Source organism: Prenolepis imparis, unplaced genomic scaffold (genome assembly GCF_030444845.1).
Source record: "Prenolepis imparis isolate NDT839.2.m4 unplaced genomic scaffold, iyPreImpa1.0 SCAF_3, whole genome shotgun sequence".
Taxonomy (NCBI): domain Eukaryota; kingdom Metazoa; phylum Arthropoda; class Insecta; order Hymenoptera; family Formicidae; genus Prenolepis; species Prenolepis imparis.
This window is the reverse complement of record NW_028141161.1, coordinates 4,054,620-4,077,500: the sequence shown is the minus strand read 5'-3', so window position 1 is coordinate 4,077,500 and position 22,881 is coordinate 4,054,620. Positions and strand designations below refer to the sequence as shown.

At 32.2% G+C, this 22,881-nt stretch overlaps 1 protein-coding gene across 1 annotated transcript; it reads left to right on the top strand.

The window, feature by feature from the left end:
* Positions 1 to 4,422: 4,422 nt before the first annotated feature.
* Positions 4,423 to 8,077, top strand: LOC145933872 (beta-keto L-gulonate decarboxylase-like). Its single transcript, XM_083033883.1, has 7 exons — positions 4,423 to 4,540; positions 5,257 to 5,347; positions 5,430 to 5,528; positions 5,602 to 5,780; positions 5,986 to 6,280; positions 7,553 to 7,755; positions 7,836 to 8,077. Exons 2-7 carry the CDS (start codon positions 5,275 to 5,277, stop codon positions 8,007 to 8,009), a joined length of 1,023 nt encoding a protein of 340 aa, XP_082890009.1. The 5' UTR covers positions 4,423 to 4,540; positions 5,257 to 5,274; the 3' UTR covers positions 8,010 to 8,077.
* The last annotated feature ends 14,804 nt before the right edge of the window (positions 8,078 to 22,881 follow it).

The following is a 22,881-nucleotide window of genomic DNA, read 5'->3' as shown; positions in this document are numbered from 1 at the left end:
ACAACGCATTTTCGGGCCTATGTTTGTATCAACTTTCTTTCTTGTTTTTCGTTCCCCATCCATCTTCCGAACGATTTACCTCGACTTACGGAACATCCTGTATATATTGTTTTGACTTAATACATAATAATTAAGTAAATAATAAATAAAATTAATCAAATAAATAATAAAGAAAATAAATAATAAATAAAAACTATAACTATAATTTACATTATATATTTATTAAGGAGAATATTCCTTTGGTTTTTACCCAAAATGAAATATAATATAATAACATAATCGAGTAATATGTATATTTACATAGAAATGTTCCTTCCCTGATTTTTATGAGCTGCAATGTTGTAAATTCAACTAAAAATAAAAAATTCTATTTGCTTCATTTTGGTATTTAAAAAATTTAAAAATATTAATTATTTAGAAATATTAATTCGTGTTTTTAATAAATAATTGAAAAAACCTATGAAATCTAATAGAGACGATATAATTTTGAAAAAAGTCCAGGCATCTGTAAAATATATCATATTCTGACTATTGACAGATTGCTGAAACTAAATAAATTGATATTTTATTTGTGTGTGTGTGTGTGTATGTGTGTGTGCGCGCGCGTGTGCAAAAGAGAAAATAATTTAAGTCTCTTATTTTCTTAAGAAACAAAACTTTTAATTTTTTTTACTTGCTGCAAGAAAAATATATGTAAAAAAATGTTTTAGTTTGTTAAAAGTAAATGTGTGTTGCATGTGATATGAGAAAGAAATTTTTAATAGTTTAATAGCGAAAAATAAATATTTTATATGGAATTTGTTTAACTCGAATACGTTTAGAAAAATGTTTATATCGTTTAAGTAGTTATACAGAGTGCCCGGTAATAGTCGCATCAACCGTCGTGTGCAGGTAGAGCTAGTTAAACCGAGTAGAAAAGTCCTCTACCATTTTGCGATATTCTCAATAATAAGAGAGATATTAATTAATAAAGATCGGCCAATTCGCGTGACGACGGCGAGAAGAGACAGCCCAGTTTTATGTCGTTACTAAGCATGCGGCGAAAAGAAACAGTATAATGTTACACGGTTGCTAAGCGCGCGATGAAGCGGGGAGGAGCGCTTTACAAAAGACAGTAACTCCATACGAGTAGCGCTAACTCTGGACCCCCAAGTGGGTTGTCTCTTCTCGCCGCACGCTTATCATCGCGCGCATTGGCTGATTTTCTTTAATTTATTTCTCTCTTATTATTGAGAATATCGCAAAATGGTAGAGGACTTTTCTACTCGGTTTAACTAGCTCTACCTGCACACGACGGTTGATGCGACTATTACCAGACACCCTGTATATTTGAATAATTTTAATATAAAAAAATTTATTTTAAAAGTGTTATTATTTATAATGTTATTATATGTGTGCCAAATCTTTCGTAAACTTATTTATGTGTAAATGTATATAAAAATAATAGCAAAGTATATAATAATAATGTATGTAACAATGTACATAATAAAAATTTTAAGATTAATTGTTGTAAATTGTTATAAATAATTCGAAACATATATAAACGTAAAAAAAGTAATATGGACTATCTTTATTGTTATAAAGCTAAATAATTTTTATATTTAAAAATATTTTTGCAATTTGTTCTAGTGAGCTAGTCGAATTTTTAAGCTTTTTTTCTTGAAATTTGATTACATTTTTTGCAAAAATGTACATATTTTTATTACATTTTAAGTGGTAATTAATACATCAAAAATTCTATAAATTATAAAGTTGAATCAATTCTTATATTTTCTCTGTTAATTTCAAAATGTTTAATTTCGACAGCAACTTAAACGACTGTTTAATTTTAATAGTTCACTTTATACATATATGTAAAGTTTAAAAGATAAAAATTTTTGTGTATATAATTCGTATTTTAATGTTATATTTCATTGTACTTTATATACGATTTTCCGATTATATTCGATTATAATCAGATTTATTAGATATATTTAGAGATGATTGTTTCTATTTAAAAAAAATGTTCGAAAACAATAGGAGAGACCGGGGCGAAGTCGTCACTTTTTTTTTGATGCCGGTTTTTAACAACAAAAGAAATAATTTTAGTGAAATGTGGTGTACTGTTGTAAAGAGTGAATCCTTGGCTATAATATTTATCTGGGTATTTTTGATCTACATCGCTTTGTTCAATCGGTATAGAGTAAAAATCACAAAGGTGCAAAAATTGAAATGTCAAAATTGCCGGGGCGGAGTCGTCACCTCTCTGGGGCGAAGTCGTCACTCATTCTCAGACTGGATTTTAAATGAAAATACATAATTTCGATCATGATAAACGATAGAATACATTTTATTAATTATTTTTTAATAGAAAAATTTAAACATTTATTAATAAAATACACGATAAAAATAATTACAAGAAAATCAATTTTCTGTTTTGTCATCAATTTCACTGAAACAGTTCAAGCAGGTAAAAACAGAGTCTGACGATCGTACGCACTTGTGTGCCCTACGCTTGCACGAAATGCACTGTTTCTCATCAGCTCTGTTTTCTGTCATCTCTGAGCACACGCAGCACATATTATCTAAGTCGTCACGTGACGACTTCACCCCGGTGGCTTGGTGACGACTTCACCCCGGACATAGATTTAAAGTTTAGTCGCTCATAAAATATTAAAAATAAACAAAAATAAGAAAAAATTCACTGCATTCGTGTTCAGCATGCATTACTTTTTAAAGTCACTTATCTCGAGATTTGAAGAAACAATAATATTTAAAATATTAAAAATTTTCGATGTGCAAAAACTTTCACTTTTGACTATTGAAAATACGTTTGTCGTAATGAAAATCACAACATGGCAAATAACTTCACTAAACTCCGTTGGTCACGTGGACATCATAAATAGTGTTTATAATATTAACAACGAGTTCACATAACATATAGATTTCGAGATAACTGTATTGACGACTTCGCCCCGGTGACGACTTCGCCCCGGTCTCCCCTACTATTTTGATCTATTCTACAACGCTGCTATCTCGTCAATTTTAAAGTAAACTTTAAAGATTCTTCAATATAGTTTTTTATTATTAGGAGAAATTGACAGAAAGTTGATAGAAAGTAATAACACATACAGTATAACTACATACAGTAGTGACAGTAGCTGTCGGCTCCTTTGATGTAGCCGTGAGTCGATCACGTGACGGTCAGCCATGTTGTAAGCCTTACGGGCGCTTCATTTGAACATTAAGAATCGCGATAACGTCTTACGCAAAGTCTTTTTTAATGAGATAAAGATAATAATGCAAATTATTTTCTGTTTTTAATGTTAGTATATTTTAAAAATGTATTAATAAAATTATAAAACAGTATATAAAACGTGATACATACAGTAGTGACAGTAGCTGTCGGCTCCTTTGATGTAGCCGTGAGTCGATTACGTGACGGTCCGCCATGTTCTTAGCCTTACAGCTAACGCATGCGTAAAAGAAAATTTACTCGCTGATTTTCTAGCACTGTCACTACTGTATGTAGTTATACTGTAGTAATAATCTATCTTTTTAAATCTTTTTCATATATGTATATAACAAAAGTAAATGAATTTTTTCATGTTTATTCTCTCAGGCTTATGTGGCATATTTGTGATAAAAAATAGAATATTAATAAGGCATTACGTTATGGCATATTTTTTGAATGATTAATTAACTCTATTATAAAATAATACAATAATACTGGCAATAATTTTACATTGTTTGCACTTGATGTTAATTAGAACAGAGATATTACTGATGCAAATTGTTGTATTGTTGTTTATTATTATAAATTCTAGAGTGTTAATGTTTTTCTTTTATTTTTTTTTATATAATTATTTTATTTTTTTTAAATTTAGCAGCTACATGTCTTCGTATTATGTTTTTTAAAAATTCTTTATATTTTATTACTGTAAAACTGCACTATTATATAGTTGCGGGTTGTAAAATAAATATATTAATCAAATAATTAATAATTGTAAAAAATAGCTACAATAGCAAATGAGCGCAAAAAAAAATATAAAAATAATATAATAAAATATTCCTTCTGTGTGATATGTAATAAGTGTTATTTGAATTATTATTAATAAGAATTTATGATTTTTAATGAATATTCGTCGAATTTAGTAAAAAGATACATATTTGTCACAGTAGAAATTGTAACTTTTTAATACATTTTCTCTTGTACATTTCGTTATGGTATAAATAAATTAAATATTTGTCCATCTAGCATTGTTGCCGATTGATTTTCAGTTACACATTATATATCTTCACAAATCGTATGAAATACTCTCTACCATCTGTTCACCTGTTATGTTTCATATATTTGTTTACATTATTATCTTCGTTATGTCTTAGAACGCTTTCTTGCCAGAACATTTCACGATTTATATGACAGTATTGATGTTCGCGCGACCTAAGAATCATCTTTCCGATCTTTGTATTGGCAAACTGTTAAAATTTAAACGGATTACCAGTTAATCATCAATCAATTACATTAATTTCACGTACCTGTAATAAAGTAAGACTACTGGTAAGTGATATAATTATGCATTTAGATATGTAACTTTTTTCTTCAATCTTAAAATATATGTATATTGGCGAGATTACTTTTGAAAATTATCGAAATAAAATTATCGAAATAATTGCTGTTATATATTTAATAATCTACAATTAATACATTTTTAATATATTGTTAATATATTTTGTGTTAATATAATATGGTTGCGTAGGCTGAAAACAAAGAAAATTCTTTTTAACGAAAGTCATAAAAAATCCTTTTTTTAATCAAGGTCTCCATTTTTGTTTTTTAGGAATGTGATATTTAAAATCGAATACTTTGATAAAATACAAATTTTAACAGTTGTTAATAAATATTTTGCTCGGATATTTTACTTACAATTTATTCTTTTTTTTGAAAACAAAATTTCTATAAAAATTTTAATACAATTTTATAAATTGCCTGATATATAGATACCAATATTATTGACTTTTGAAGCTCGTTACAGTTTTTTCATGTAATATTTTTTATCATTCTCTATATTAATAATATTTTTAATTACTTATTCTAATTTTCTCTATCTCTGATTTTAACTCTATTATAATTATCAATCTTCTACTAATAATTATTCTATTAATAATTTATTATACATATTAAAGAAATATTATATTTAAATCCTGAGTATAACTACATTTACATTATATACTTATTTAATAATTTTATGTTTTGTACTTGTGTATTATGTATAGTCCTATTACAATCTCACAATGTGGAAACATCGTCTGGGTCCAATATTGGTGACAGAATTGTTCGTACCTAATGCTGAGGAACTTATTACAGGTAGATAAAATATTTGTTATTTAAATCGTAAAATACAAACTGCTATTGTTGTTTTTATACATATATGTTGTCATGTATTAAGTTTTACAAGACGGACTTAGGCAACATTTCGAAGAGGTTACAGTCGAATTGGTAAATTGTCCTGATCTGACAGAAGAACCTTTCAAGCTCACAGCATCAGGTAAAAAGAATTTAGTACGTCTTTAAATACAAGTATACGAACTAAATATTGCACTAAGAATGTTTATTTACAGGATTATGTGGTGACCCGATACTTTTGAAACTTGGTGATATGTCGTGCTTATTTCCACGTCCATATAAAAATATTTATAGTGTCAATTCGGTCTTAGAAAGTATTTATGGAACTCACGATAATATTTCTATCATTGGAGCAAGTGTTTCTCCACGACAGTCAACTGGGCAGTTAGGCGAAGTATATATATATATATAATATATATTATCGAAACTTTGATGCAAAACTAAATATATAACCCTTATTATTTTCGTTTTATTACTATCTTTACTTTCGGCTTCTATTCGTTTATCATTAATTTTAATTTTTTTACGCTTATTTAAATCTGTTAAAATTTTATTATGTTTATATTTATTTTTCACATACGCTCGCTATTTTTGTATAGCTTATTATGAACGCATCATTACAACGAAATCATGAAGGTCGTATGGAAATTAGAAATAACCAGAGCTACCTGGCATACCAAACTAAAGAAGCGGAAAGCAGTGCGTTAGAACTAGTGCAAAATGATGCTCATTTAAAATGCTACCCATATGGCAACTTTTTTGTAAGCAAAGGCGAGTCGGGACAGGTTTTAAAAGTGCAGGCTAAAAAACGCATTTCAAATTTCAGTTTTTTGGAACAACTGCAGTCTATACTTGATGCAACATATTCTAATGATAGATCCAACCAGCTAGTCGGTAAGAAACAATATAATCGAGCGTATTTACTTATATAGAAATTCTTTTCCGTAAAATTTTAGAAGTTGTAGATATGTCGACTAAATCATTACAAATCAGAAAATACGAAAAACTGCAAATAATAAATATTATCATATTCTATATTTTATTAATGTTGGAATTTAAAAACAAACATCTGAAATAAGCAATATCATATAATGTTGAACAAAAAAAACAAGAAATTTCTGTAATATACATGAAAATTGAGAAGTTGCTGAAAAATAAAAACATTGTTTTATAATGAGAAAACAAAATAAAATAATTTAAACGCTATTCTTTTTCTAGATAAGAAAATCTTCACTATTATTATAACTTAATGTAATAAAATATTATATGTGTAAGGTTGTAAAAAATAAATATTATAGATAGGGTTTAAAATTCGACTAGCTATAATAAAAAAGAAATATTTTATATAAAATTTGTTTAAGTTAAAATGATACATCTAGAAAATGCGTTTATATTAATTTATTAGATATATGTTTCAAATATTAGTTATAATTTGTTATAATTTGAATTATTGCTATGACATAATTGATATTAACAATTTTAATTATTGTTATTATTAATCATAAAATTTTAAGATTAATTATTATAAATAATGTAAAACATAGAACAAAAAATAATATTGACAATTTTTACTAGGTGCTATAAAATTAATTTTTTTTATCAAAAATTTCTTCCAGCTCAATTTTTAGCCGTTTTTTTATAATATATGTTTGTTACCAATGCATATTCTTATTTCATTAAATAATAATAAATGATGAGTTTACCTGCATATAATAGTATTTAATTAATTTTATTAGAAAATGTAGAAAAATCAACTTTAATTTTAATAATTTTTAACAATGGTCACTTTCATATAAAAAATTATTAAAAAACAAAGTTTTGATTTCTATTTAATGCAGTTTATCACGTATACCTACTACTAAAATAATTCTCATAGTTTTAAAATCATAATTTAAAGAGTTTTATATTATACATATATGATTAAAATATGTCAAGTGATTGTTATATTTGAGTGATTGTTTCTATTTTAAAATATATATGCAAAAAACTTATGAAAATTCGTGTTCTTTATATTTCTATATACGAATAATATATAAAAAATAATATACTTTGATTTGTATTTTTCTTGTTAGGGGAAATTTACATAGAGATACAATAATTAAGTCTTTACACATCCATTTTATTAAATAGTGAGACATAAATAAAGTTTTTTATTTGGTCTTGCAGGTTTGGGTGGAATATTTTTGATGAAAAATGCAAGAGCGAAGTACCATGTTATACCATATTCTTGGGACGTTCCGTTAAATTCGACAACAGATGTTAATAAATGGCTTAATTATTTTGAATCAGACGCTCCCTTGGTAGCAATGGGCACACTTATTAGCAGTAGCAGAAAATATACACATATATGTCAAAATTCTGTAAATAAGGTAATGTCGTCAACGTCTAATAATAAGAATTAAGAACTATTTTTATCTAGTAAAATATTTATAAGTTTTTTTTTTAATAGAGCTATAATGTCACTACAAGCCATTTCAACACTTTATTCAATGATGAAATAGGTGGACACTTTCACACAGATGTTGGATCATATAACACAGTAGAATATTTGGGATACTTTAATCCTGCGAGTGTATTGTATCATGTAGATCCACAAGTAAAAAATGAGTTTCAATACTTGTAACGATTGAATATAATACGAATAATATGCGCGATAACCTTACATCATTTGCACTCGATTCTAAAACAATATTGGTTACCAAATTATTGTATTATTTCTTACATTTTATTTTATTTATATTATCAAAATTTTAGTTAGTTTTTAGTTTTAGTTAGTTTTATTTTCTATTTTTTCTGAAATATCATATATATATTTTCTTCTTATTTGTGTTTTATTTATTATTTTTTCTAATTAATCAGCTTGCTAAGTTTCTTTGTATCATTACTTTTATAAATCTGTAAAATATACTTTATACTAATAAAATATAGAGATTATTAATTTAGTTGCAATTCATAAAGTAAAATAATTAATCAATTAAATGATAAACTGTAAAAAAATAATTATAATATTAATACAAATAAAAATATAAAAGTAATGAAGCATATACTGCTATTTAAATGTTATTCTATTGTTATTGTATTACTTATATTTATTTTTATTATAATAACATTTTAAATGTTTTATTTGAGAATTGCTATAAGAAGCATAATTATACAGAGTGTCCCAATAAAAGTAATCACTACTTTTTATCTTTAAAACTAAAAGTTAGACTATAATATTTGTGCGTGTGCGTGGCGTGTGCGTGAGAGAGGGGGGGAGGGGGGGGGGCAATGCGTCGTCATTTTAGTTCCACAATAAGTTTATAACAATTTGCGACAATATAAAAGAAAATGTCCAAAAAAAAGTATCATAAACAATGAAAATACTTGAATTTTTATCGGATGAAAAATTGGACACTTTTGTAAAAAAAATAGTTGTATACTATATGTACTTAGTATTTATATAGTTGTTATAATGTACAACTATAATATGTTAATTCGCAAACGAGAGAGATATAAAGTTTTCAGCGTAAAAACCGTATCGTATTGCGATTGATTCATAAAAGATTTATACATCTAGTGAACGGTGGATTTAAAGCTTCATCGTTGCAAAGTTGACATTACTTGTTTCCTGAAAAATATGTTATTTTGTATAACACAAATAGCTTATAGCTAAAGGTTTGACACGAAAAATTATAAATGAATTTGATCAAAAACAACAAATCGTCCAAACATTAACATACGATATATGCGTTGGTATTATTGTATATTTTTAGTAATATAGTAATAGCGATGGGAGGGGGGGTTATTATTTTTTTAAATAAGATATTATATTACTGCTATATAGTTCTCGACTCAATTCTTAAAGAGCGCCTTGGTTTTATTGGGAACATTCGATAACCGAAAAAAGCGATTTTGTTTCAAAAGTATAATTGCGTAAAATATTTTCCAGTGTAATACTGGGAATTTGAACAATTCGACACTTTGTTATGATAAGACTTGATTAGATGGCGTGCATAGAAGTGCGATTGAGAGCAGTTATTTATAAGAATATTTGTAGTATATATAGTATAGAAAATAAGCATAGAAGTAATTAAGAGAGAACCTTAGGTAAAGTAGAAGCAATGGAAATGAAGGTGAGGGAAAGAGACACTAAGGTAAATAGTACAAGAGAAAGGTAAGGACGAAGATTTGTAGTGATGACATCGCGCAACATAACGAACGACACAAAGAAAGGTAAGATGCAAGGAAAGGATTGGGAAGATGAGGGTAGGCAAAAGAAATTAAATTTAGTAGGAGAAAGATGCAATATACAGGAAGATAAAAAGGAGACAAACGAGGAAGGAATAAAGAAGTTAATAACAAGGAAAGGAAAAGAGAATGAGGTAGATTTGAAATAGATAATGTAGAAGAGCTAAGAAGAGAAATCAAAATTTTAAAGAAAATACTTTGTCATGGTAAAATAAAGATGAAATTAATACAGACAAATGAAATATGATGAATTGTTACGTGTGTCAATAATGCAATGAGCCAGAATTTTTAAATGTGTCGAGACAAAATTTAAAAATTACATTTCCGATATTTAATTTACATTTAGAAAATTTTACGATCAAACTTCGCGATTTTTAAATAATCGTGCCAAAATTCATCATAATGTTGAACGAATTCGACTTTTTACCAAAGGTGATGCCGGAATGATTACTTGTTTGAAATATTGTCTCTTCGCATAATTTATAAATTCAAACCTCTTTATAATTTTGTTCCATTACGTCCAAATGCAGCAAAGTAAAATTAATAATAAAACAACACACATATATATATATATATATATATATATATTTCGTTTATAATTATAGAATTGGCTACGTACACACACACACACACACACACACACACACACACACACACACACACACACACACACACACACACACACACACACACACACACACACACACACACACACACACACACACACACACACACACACACACACACACACACACGCGCGCGCGCGCGCGCGCGCGCGCGTGTGTGTGTGTGTATACGTAGCCAATTCTATAATTATAAACGAAATACTTACAACACATGTCGATCTCTATCAATTATTATGTAATAAATATATAATATTTGCGAAAGTAGCATAATGTAGCAATGTCAGAAAAAATAATCATGATTTATCTGCGCACATTTTTAGAAGAAAATAATTTTCAAATTTGAACAAAAATTCAATCAAAGATATTGTAAATAAATTAAAAGAGAGATTAAAGACTGAAATATATCCTTTGTCGTACAATCCCGAAAAACACATTTTATTTAACATTTATACTGAAATAAAAAAGGTTGCATTTTTTTATTACAATGGAATGAGTTTTCTTTTTCTGAATTTATCCTTTTCGAGATTTCAAGATTTCTAGATTCAAAAATTTTATATAGTTTCAATTACTTTATCATTAGGACATATATCATTTCGAGTAATGTAATATTTTGTGAAATATCAATTAATTGTGAAAAAATTATCTGTCCGATATTTATGATAAATGCTAATATTGAATAGATTCGCATTATCGTCGAATGTAAAACTTCATCTTGTTCTCCATTTATAATCAACAGATCATTTTTCGGCCCGTACAATACTATCTTCAATAGCAATCTCGTTACAATAAAAACATAATGATTTTGCATTGTTACATTTATATACATACAGCATCGATATGAAATATGTATAAAATAATAAATTATAATGAAATATATTATAAAATAATAAGTTATATTATAAAAGTTATAAAAGTATTTAAAATACGTTTCGATAGTTTTTAAAAAATATCTTTTATTTTCATATTCCAATTTACCTACATTAATTTCATACAATATATCTTGAATAAAATTCACTCTTTCCATTTTAATTCTAAATAATATAATCATTGCCAATCGTAAATTTTACATAAATATCACGCAACGGTTTTGTAGAAAAAAAAAAAATTAAAAATATAATAAATATTAAAATAGTGTAATAAATATTAAAAATATTAAAAATATTAAAAAATGTCGAAATATTTCTACGTTTTTTTTTACGTTTTTGGTGGTTTAACGATTTGGTGTTTTTCTCAAATTTATTGTAGTAAATAAGAATTATGTTATTATTTCATTGGTTATATATGATTATATATCATTTTGCATTAACAATGGAAAAGAATTTAAAACTTTATCAAATTTACAATTATTTATATATCATGGATATTGTATAAACCCATAAAAAACCTCACAAAGGTAAAAAAATTACGCCACGTACAAAAAATATTCCAACTGCTAACAAAAAGTTTGAAAAAAAATAACGAAACTGACTACTGGCTTGGTTTTGCTCCGTTTCCTTGTGTAGGATTCCTTTTCTTGCGCACGCGCGCTGAAGTAAAGACGAGTATCGATATTTGTCTCGACTCTCACTATGGTCGTCAAACGAGAAACGCGATTAACTTTTATTCTCAACACTAGCGCCGCTTGAGCGTTTCGTACGAATTGACAAAACATATTCATCGCATCGCATAATTTTCTGAAACGATCTCTCGGCAGAGCTTTCGTAAAGATATCGGCGCGCTGATTTTCAGACGGAATATATTCTACAGTAATGTCTCAACTGTCAGCCCTTTCTCGAATGAAGTGATAATGAATGTCCGTGTTTGGTTCTCTTGTGATATACTGGATTTTTGACTAGCTGTATTGCATTCTTAACAAGAAACAGAGTAGTTTCTTTTTCACATGGGCATCCAATATCAAATAGAAATTTTCGCAACCAAATCGATTCTCGCGCTGCTGTCGATGCAACTACATATTCGGCTTCTGTTGTGTTCAGAGTTACTAACTTCTCTCTTTGAGAAGATCGCTCCGTTTGCCAGACAGAAGACATAACCCGTAGTCGATCTCCTAGTCTCAATATCGCCTGCGTAATCGGCGTCAGAAAAACCGATTAATTCAGATCCGCTACCGCCGTTTTTATACTCGATACCGTAATCGACAGTGCCGCTGACATATGCGAAAATTCTTTTTACTGCTCGTCAATGCTCGACGTTATGATTGTTAAGATATTTGCTAACTGAATTTACCGCGTATGCTATATCTGGGGCGTGATACTGCTGCTAGAAAGACCAGTGAACCTACTGCCTCTCGATAAGGCACATTATTAAGTTTTTCGTCATCTAACTCAGAAGGAGATAAAATTACATGTGTGTCAGCTGACACGCTCAGAGCTTTTGCATTAACCATTCTAAATTTTTCAATTATTTTTCTTGTATATGCGCTCCGGTGAATTATCAAGGATTTTTCTTTCTTATCTCGTAGGATTTGCAGACCAACAAATATGCTTGAATCGCCAACAGTTATTTTGAAAGTGTCGCTTAATTTATTAATAATGAAATTTAGAGTCTCTTTAGTATTTGCTGCGATTAGACAGTCGTCTACAAATAGAGCAAGATACACAACTTCGTCCTTGAATTGCCCGATAAACACGCATTTATCGGCTTCGCACTCTTTAAAGTCGAATTCACTCAGAAAATGAGTGAACCTTTGGTTCCAACATCTTGGAACCTTTTTGAGACCATACAAGGATCTCTCGAGCTTGCACACTACACCTTTCACTTTTCCTCGTGCTTCTTCTTCTTTTTCAATTTCTAGTCTTTCCTCGCTTTGATTTGCTGCCATTAGTACTTGTTTACAAAATAATTTTGTTTGTTTTGTTCGTGCATGCTTCACGCTCGGCTTTGTACCGGTTTCTACCACGAACGCGCAGTTATCGGACTTTTCGCCGCCATCTTTCTTCCGACGCGCGATTTTGCAATTTCGCGCAAAATGTCCCATTTCCTGACATTTATAACATTCGATCTCTTTCAGTGACTTACGCGATTTCTTCTTGTCACGTTCTTTCTTTGTTGCGACCAACGCATTCCCAGCATTGTTGTCCACTTCGAGCCGCATGTCTTCACGTATGAGCCTCTACTCTTGAAGATTGTCCAATCGTTTGTCGATCAGAATCTATGTACACTATCCCACGCGATTTGTAGCGTACTGAACTTTGAAGTTAGACTCGCTAAAATTTTCGCCATTATCATTGTTTCAGACACTTCTTCATCGACGTCCTTGAGCTGACTCGCCATGTTTACGATTTTCGCTACGTGCTGTACAGTCGAGTTTCCTTCGTTCATTCGATATGCGTGGAACCTTTGTAACAGTCCAGCTTGTTCGTTACAGCTTTCTGCTCGTGTATGAGGCATAATTTGTCCCACATCTTTTTTGCTGTTCTGCAGAATAACACACACACTTGTTGCGACTCTTCCAGATTCGATAGGATAAGGAACTTTGCTATTGCATCGTCTTTTATGAATTTTTTTGATTCAGCCTCGTGTACCGCGACAACCGCTGACAATGCTTCTGCAACAATCACTGCCCAGTGAGAAATGGTGGTCGAATCGATGTCGATTCGACGTCGAATCAACGTCAATTTGGTCGAATTGATGTCGAATTGACGTCGATTCGACCAATCATTTCTCGCTGGGTGGCGCTACTCTCACACCGTTTACTACATCTAGAACGCCATTTATTAGAAATAACGCGTTTAGTTGAGTCTTCCATCCTTGGAAATTCGTCCCGTCGAAATTCTTGACACTCTTTACGGATATGCCTACCGCGACATCACGAGTGCAAATCTCTTGCTTACACGTGATCGATGCCGCGCTCACACACCATCAAAAATGGCCGAAAAATTTTCACCACGTGTCTCGCGAGGCTTTCTCCTGCAGAGAAAGAATCCTCTCTCCACTTTTTTCACACAACTATTGCACGGAAATGATACAGGGGCCCTATTCTTGACTTCGTTCGCAATATTGCGTATGCGCATGTCTCGTACGATCAAAATGCGTATACGCTTCTGAAAGTAGATTCTTGAACACTTTTTTGTAATATTCGCAATTGGAAACGTATACGTTTTGTATTGCACTGTATTTTCGAAAAACATTGGGCAAATATCAACATGTATTACATATCGCGTGTATATCAGTGTATGTATTGATGTATTTAATATATATATATATAATATCTCAAGAAGATAAAATCTTATACACATAAATTGCAGAAAGATTTGTATTTCAAGTTTTACTATGAAATTATATACACAGAAAATTTTTTCTTAGAATTTACCCTGAAAATCATGGTAATCGTGGAACAATATAGTATGGCAAGAATTTTATAAGAATTTCTTTGATTAATATTTATCACAATAAAAATAATAATATCTATTACACAATAAAATATATAAAATATGTTTGATTAATTTTACTATGCAGTTTAGTCAAATTAATCAAACATGTTTTATATTTTATCGTGATATAGATATTATTATTTTTATTGTGATTAATATTAATCAGAGAAATTCTCATAAAATTATTTCCATACCATATTGTCTCACGATTACCTACCACGATTTTCAGGGTAAATTCCGAGAGAAAATTCTCTCAGTGTATCAATAAAATTTTATATCAATGTTTTATTTATTTTTAGAAAATATATTTAGAAAAATATATTTCTATAAATATAAAAAATTTATCATTTAGAATAACAACACATATACATAATATCTTTTTATAATTTTCTAATCTATAAAATTAATGGAAACCTTGATGTAAAAAATTTGTAACTAAAAATTGATTGTTTAATATGACTGCACATGAAAATAAGAAAATTAATAAAATTGTAATTAAATATAATGAACACTCTTTATAAATTAACTAAATAACTTTATAAATTAACTAAATAACTTTATAAATTAACTAAATAACTAAATAACTTAATTTAATTAAAAAATTGAATCAAACGTTTTTACTGTTTTTTAAAATTATTTATATAGATTAATTACTTTCAAATTTATTACTTATTTGTACAAATATTATTTCATTACAGATAAATAGTATTGCAAATTAACAGATATGCGCGTGAATACTCAAATAGCTAATCTTATTATTAATCTAAGTTAGCTTTATCTAATTTATATAAATTTAATTCTATATTCCAAATTAAAGAAAAAACCATTGAAATTATTCAGAATAAAAGTTTTGTCAAATAAAGGTATTATAGATATTTCAATCAAACTGACGCAGCTTTATTCCTCCTATGGTATGTACAACAGAACCAAGAATTAGAAAGATTATTATAATATATTTCTGATGTCATTTTAGTATAGCGAAAAAAGAGATCTGCATCATTTTTAAGCTCTTTCACAAAAATTTAAAAATTATCTAGAACTATCTCTTTGTAAATTAATGAGATCCACTAGCATCTATTTCTCCAAAGTTTATATATTTTTCTCTTTAATATAAATAAAATTCCCATTAATTAAAAAACTAAACATGATAATAAAAATGCTGCTCTGGGATTACAGATTTTATAACTTGGTTAAGATTATATTTCGTTAATAATTTCTAAATCTATATATTGTTTAAATTTGCAAATTTATAAAAATATAAATATTTTTGGTTGTTATATTATGACTGAATGACACAATTTCTAATATTTATACTTTATTATGTTTTGTTATTTTTTATTGTGCGTTACATTTAATATCTATTCCTAGTTTTTATTTTTTAGTACAGAGCTGTCCACGTTTTGCACTTTTCGGCCGATTTCCGAGGTTCACCGCCTAGCGGCCCCCACTTACGCTTGAGACCTTAGCAATGCGTGGCCCGATAACCGTAACTAAGACGCGCGGAGCTCTGTCTCAGGGACGGCGCATCTGTAACGCGATGCTGTTCCGTACCCCTTAACTCAGAGCTGTCCACGTTTTGCACTTTTAATTCTAATATAAATATAATCTAATAATAAATATATATAAATATAAGTATAAAATAATAATTAATAATAAAAAATAATAATTAAAAAATCGCGATTTTAAAAAACTGAAAATATTTAGTTAAGGGGTACGGAACAGCATCGCGTTACAGATGCGCCGTCCCTGAGACAGAGCTCCGCGCGTCTTAGTTACGGTTATCGGGCCACGCGTTGCTAAGGTCTCGAGCGTAAGTGGGGGCCGCTAGGCGGTGAGCCTCGGAAATCGGCCGAAAAGTGCAAAACGTGGACAGCTCTGCTTTAGTATATTTAATATTTATTTTTATTCTTAATATTTTCTGTATTGTGGGCAGAGCCTTTTATTATATCTTTATCTTATAAATTCGTTAAATTTCTTATATTTCTTTTATTTTTTGTTTATTTATATATTATATATGTATAAGTAGTATGTGGGCCACTATAGTGAGTCAAAACAAACCCCCACCACTCGGCCACTGGCGCCAGAGGGGCGTGGCTAGACAGGGCTTTTCGATCCGTGATTGGTCGATCCGCTAATAGGGGTTATTAGGCCCAGGGCTCTGATAGGCTTAACTATAGTGGCCCAGCACTGTGATTGGTTGGTTTTTGGGAAGAGAGTGGGAGAGTAGGCAGGGTTTTTGAAAAAAGCTGACAAAATGGCGATAAAATATCGTGATATAGCGTAGCAGGCGTGGGGATTATGGCACCCCACCCCGTCTATGATAGGCTCTAACTATAGTGGCCCAGCACTCTGATTGGTTGATTTTTTTTTTTTTGGAAGGGTAGGGGTGAGCAGACAGCGTTTCTGAAAAAAGCTGAGAAAATGTCGATAAAAAAACGCGGTATAGCGAAGCCGTCATAGAGCGGTTGGTCACCGGTGATCGTGTATAGCGCTGAAAAAAGATAAATAAAAAACGCACTAATTTCGGCTGACCGTCGTTACTCGGCGTCGCATTGACGGGTAGCGTCGGCATCGTCGCTAATAAAGAAAACAAAAAGATATACAAAAAGTACATGCGGCTAGCCTCCGCTTTCAATTTAGGCTAATTATCGTCACCTCGGGTAACAAAAAGAGGCCTAATAGAAAACACGTGCATTCGAGTTCGCATTCTAGTGACGCTACGTAAAGGTTTTATTGCTGAAAAAAATAAAAAAAGTACAAGCGGCTAGTGCCCGCTTACAATTTCGGCTAATCGCTTCAGCGTCGCGTTGTCGGATATTATCGACACCTCGGGTAACAAAAGGAGGCCTAATAGAAAACACGCGCATTCGAGTTCGCATTCTAGTAAACGATACGTAGGAACAGATAGGAAGGGTAGCATTCGCTGACAATGGGCGGGTAATAAAACAAAATATGTTCGGGTATCGGAGACTGAGACGCAATATTTAGACAAATGTCGTTGCCGAGACCGTAAATTACGCTAAAGTTTTTAAAAAGATCGAGTTTCTATTTCGCTATGAGGTAAAGGGTAGAAGATGTGGGAAAAATATAAAAGAATTCAAGTAAAAAAGTTTCACACACATTTATTATAAATTTTTCATATATATATTGATATTACAAATACATAAAGTTAAAAGCGATACATAAAGTATGTTATTAAAATTATTGAATTAAATATGATATCGGGTAGCAACTACGTTAACACGTTTCTTATTTCAACGAAGAAAGATTTTGCGAAATAAATGTACGATTAATCGATCGTTGTGTTCACAATTTTCGGTAAATAGAGTAAGAAATTGATTAAGATCGTAACCGACAGACATGTAATATAGAAATACACAGCTATATTATATATGTCCGCAAGTTTGTGAGAAAAATCCTTGTAGTTGTCGGGTATTCCATCGATGGATGATTGAGTTTCGTCGAAGACGAAGGAGAAATCCAGGCTCCAGAGGCGGTATTCCGTAGCTGTCGAAGTAGGTGCCTGTTCCGTGTTCATCGAGGAAAAAGGCGACCCGATGTTCTCCAGGTCGTTTATGATCGTCTGTATTAGCGACGATAGCCGTCGACCTCGTCCACACCCTCGGAACTCTGTCGGCGGGATAGACACCCACATGCTTGGCATCGATATGGCGCAATGCTCGTAAAATTTCGCAAGAGTTCATTTTTTCGACACAAAGACGAACGCGTCGATCCTGGTATTATTTGAATAACTTCGGTTTTTATTTCTCCCGCAAATCTTTCTTCTTTTTCTTCTTCTTTTTTAATTGTCTGCTCGACGCTTGACAAATTTTTTGTCTCTATTATATTATCCGTTTGAGTTTGAATATTACGAATTAGAACGGGATTGCCATTTATGTTGCTAGCAGCGTAATCCTTGTCGCAGTCAGTTTTCACGCTTTCGTAGCCATCATCATCGTCGTCGTCGTCGTCGTCACTCAATTGATAATTTTCGGGAGAACTACAAGTAGTGGGCTGACTAACGCTGAGAGTATCGCTGCTGCCGGTATTATTTTGATCGAGTAGCCAGCGTTTCAATTTGTAAGCGTTATGTAAGGCGCAATGAAATATCTGTCGAAATCCGTGATGAGCGCAATATTGTCCACACTCTTCCTCCAACAATAGATTTTTGAATGCTGGAGAGATACCTTCCAAATTATATATCTCTCTGGAAAGTAGATTTCGCAAGTAATGTGCTTTTTCACTGCCTCTAATGTAAATGTGACGCGTGTGTCTTATAATTTCACGTAAATGCCGCGTAAAATATTTTGGATTAGCTTCGCCATCGAACCATTCGATCCCATGATAATTTCGTGCGAGCCAGCAGTTTTGTCGTCTTACTTTTTCGGGTAATTCAGCGAACGGATAGGGCGGTATCATAATCCAATGGTCGACGATCGGTGCGTCAATCGCGACAACCGCGACTTCCTTAGGAAGAAACTTCTCGCTCGCATCGCGGAAGCCTTGAATGTCAATGACTATATCCATATTGCGAAGAAAAACTTATACGCTTTCGTTGGCGAGGTTTAAGTTTTTCACGAACCATCGACGAACGCGTTTCGAAGGAAACTGATATTTCTTTTTGTTACATTATAAGTTTTTCTTCTCGTAAAACGCGTCGGCGAGTGGAAGTGGAAGAGAGCGGGGATAAGAAAAATATAAAAAATGTTTAATCGTACGTTGCGACGAGAGACATGTAAATGCCTCGATAAAAAATTTAACCGGAAAAATCGACGATGACTTGAAGAGACGAGTCTATTTCTATTACATTATCAAATTCGCCGTAAACAATACAGTTAATTGTCTCGGTGAGCGTTTTTTCGAATCGTACCTCTAATCGTAAACTGCCGTGTCTCACAAGATTCCAATGCCCGGCGCAATTAGCGGACAAATCGGGTGTGAGATCAAAAGCGAAAAGCGTGTATCCCTTGGAATAATCGTCTCTACTTATGGAATTTCCCTCGTTTAAGAAATGGATGCCTGTTCCCGAGAAGAGCGTTTGATAAGCATCGACGTAAAGCGGTTCTTCCGGCGAGAAAACCGGTTGTAACGGCCTACTAGGAATTTGCGTGCCGTCGACGTACAGAGAAAAGAAATTTATGCCGTAATTTTTAAAATTAAACGGATTTAATTTTCTATCTCCGTTAAATACTTTATTATTAACAAATCCGACTATTATTCGTTTCGGTAGTTGTCCGAGTATTACGTTATCTAATGATTCGCCCACAACACCGCTGTGAATCGTGAATGTTTTAACCTCGACTCTCGTAAGCGGATATTTAGCTGTAACTTTACTCAGCATTCGAGGATGCGCGAGTAACACTCCGGCGCTTATTTTCGCCCTTCTCACTAGCAAGCTGGCATCGAGAATATGTATTTTTGACGCGCTGTTGCTTTCCATGAGGCAAAATGAATCTTTCGAGCGGACGAGTCTCAGTCGTACTTCCACTCCGTTAATTAAGAATTTGTCTTGATTGAAAACGTCGCAATGGAGATGTCCTATAAGATCTATCGCTCGCCCGTCGCGAATGTAATGGGCGCGTCTCGCGAGAGCGGTATTGCCTTTCGATTTCAGCGATTCGTCCGTGCGATCCGGTGTATCCGCGTCCCATTGACATGACGTTAGATGGGAAGTTTTTGCGGGTGAAGAATAATTTAACAATGACTCGATGTACGCGCGGTACGCGTAAGCGTTGTTTGGAGGTGACACGAGCTTTTGATTGAAATACACGTCGATCTGATTGAAGATGGAATGAAGAAAATGATTTACGGGGCCTACGGCGGTATCTGCTGTTGTTCCGCTTGTTCCTGGAGCTCGAGCCGCTGATTCGTCGCCCGATTTCACGCGTATGCGAAGACTCAGCAGAGTATGCGTGAGATCTAGATATTCTTCTCCGTGACCGGAGACGACGAATTCTATCGGTGAATCGTCCGAGAGAGAGGTCACGGGCTTGTAATAAATCCATTGTGAACTCTCGATACTAGTTTGTGAGGGCGGCAGGAAAAGAGATCGAGTTCAGTCTTTAAACACTCGCTCGAATGTGTGTGAAGAAAAGACATACTTATTCTCCGACAATTGTTTCGTCGTCGCTGTCCTCGTCGCGGTTAAATGCGTGTAAATTAAAATAGATTAAGAAAATATATCGGATACGGTACGTTTTTTACCGATTTTACGTCGTTTCGTGGACGTTTTAAGTCTTTTTACCGTCGTACGGGCTTTCTTCCTCTTATTCTTCGATGATTTTGTATTCGTCTTCTTTTTCGTCTTGCTTTTCGATAAACTTTTCTTACTCGAGCGACGGCGTTTAACGATGCGCGTGTCAAGCCCAACAAAGGGAAAATGAGCTACGTGCATTTTCACATCCGATTTATATCCCGAATCTTTCATGAGGCTAGTTATTTTTTCTTTAGCTTGTCTTTTAAGATTGTTACGCGATTCTTTAAAGCGATGTTTGGCCGCTACCTTAAACGGAGTATTGTTTTCTACATCATCGATTATATTAACGCCCGCGCGTAAAGCTTCTTTACCCACAGCCCGCGCAGCAGTACCTAAAAAAGGCAGCACGCACCTGAATAATCCTCCGAGAAAACTCCCGATACCGTGCCCTCGTTGATAGGGCGATCCGACGAAAACTCGTGGAATTCCACCACCGCGAGCTCCTCCGTTCTGTAATTCGTCGTAATACGTCGAGTAATAATCCATCAACAGAGAACGAACGAACAAATTTTTTTTTCTTTTTTTTCTCTTTCTCGTTTTTTCTGTCACAGACACCGAGTATTCTTACGATATCTATTCGATACATACACAGTTGGAAAATTTGTGTTTTCTTGTTAAAAACGGTCCCCGTTAAAATTTTTGTGTTAAATATTTAACACATTCATGTGTTAAATTAACATATTGCTGTTGTGTTAATTGAACTCAAATGTTAAATTATTAAAATAACTGAAAAAAAGCGTAAAAATAACACAATGTGTATTTACTTTTAATTTTACACAATAAATATGTTCGATATTATTAGTGACAAGATTTATCTGTTAAAATTTACAGAAAAAAATGTTAATTTTATAATATAAGTGGGGATGATAAAATGTAAAATTAACAATTTTTTTAGTTAATTTTTACATTAAAACTATGTTAATTTAACACAAAATTTATTTTAAGTTTACTTGAAGTTTGCATTTATTTTATGTTAAAATATTAACACAATATTCGTGTCATCATTTAACATATCCGTATTATGTTAAATTAACACAAAAATTTCTGTGGACCGTTTGGGACATGTGATATTTGTTAAATTTAACACAAATTTTTCAACTGTGTATAAAGTGCAATGTCACCGTCAGCGTCCCGAATTCGAATGGTATACTTTAGCCCAGTTGATCTCTTATATCTATTTCGATCGTATGGAAACACGTTTGACGCAGCGTGATGTATTGAGCGGGCGAGAAATATTTTATCTGAGTTGACGCGAACGCGTAATCATTTCGCGAGTCAAGCGCGACTATTCGAAGAAGGGGAGATTGTACATCGCCGGTAATGTAAGGTTCGCAAATGTCGCAATAGACAAAGAGTTTGTCGGGAATACCTCGCAACAAACTACCCGGCTCGTCGGTTATTATCATACGAAAGTGCGTGAGTTCGTAAAATAGCAGAGAATGCATCTCTTCATCATAGACCCACGAAGGTAAAACGTCGGGTATAACGGAACTACTTTCGATTTTAACTAGCTTTTCGTTGTTATTGTACATTTCGATACCGATTTCATTATAAAACCACGCGGGTAACGGAGATACAGTGGGTTCGCTATCGAGTTGAACAAGATCTCTGCGCTTGATGTGTATATCAAAGCCGAGTATGCGGCGAAGTTTGTCGGAAAAATTTACATAATGCGTCATACTACATTTATTTTCTTCGCAGGCAAGTTTTATGAAAACTTTACCACCCATGAAGACGTTGAAATGCCAAACGATGTGCGAATTGACAGATTTAGCGGCGTAATTCACACTCTCGATAATATCGCGCATCCTTAAGTAAATACCCGCAGGTACCTGAGATTTCATAGCCTTAACTGCCTTATCGCGCTCGTTAATATCGATGAATCTGATTAAACCTTCATTATTTCGTATATGTAAAAAACTACACGGAAACTGAATCTCCGTGAGCGCTACTTCCCAACGTCCGTGTAATTCTATACGCTGGGGTAATTCAGTGGTGAAACATGTGGTTGTA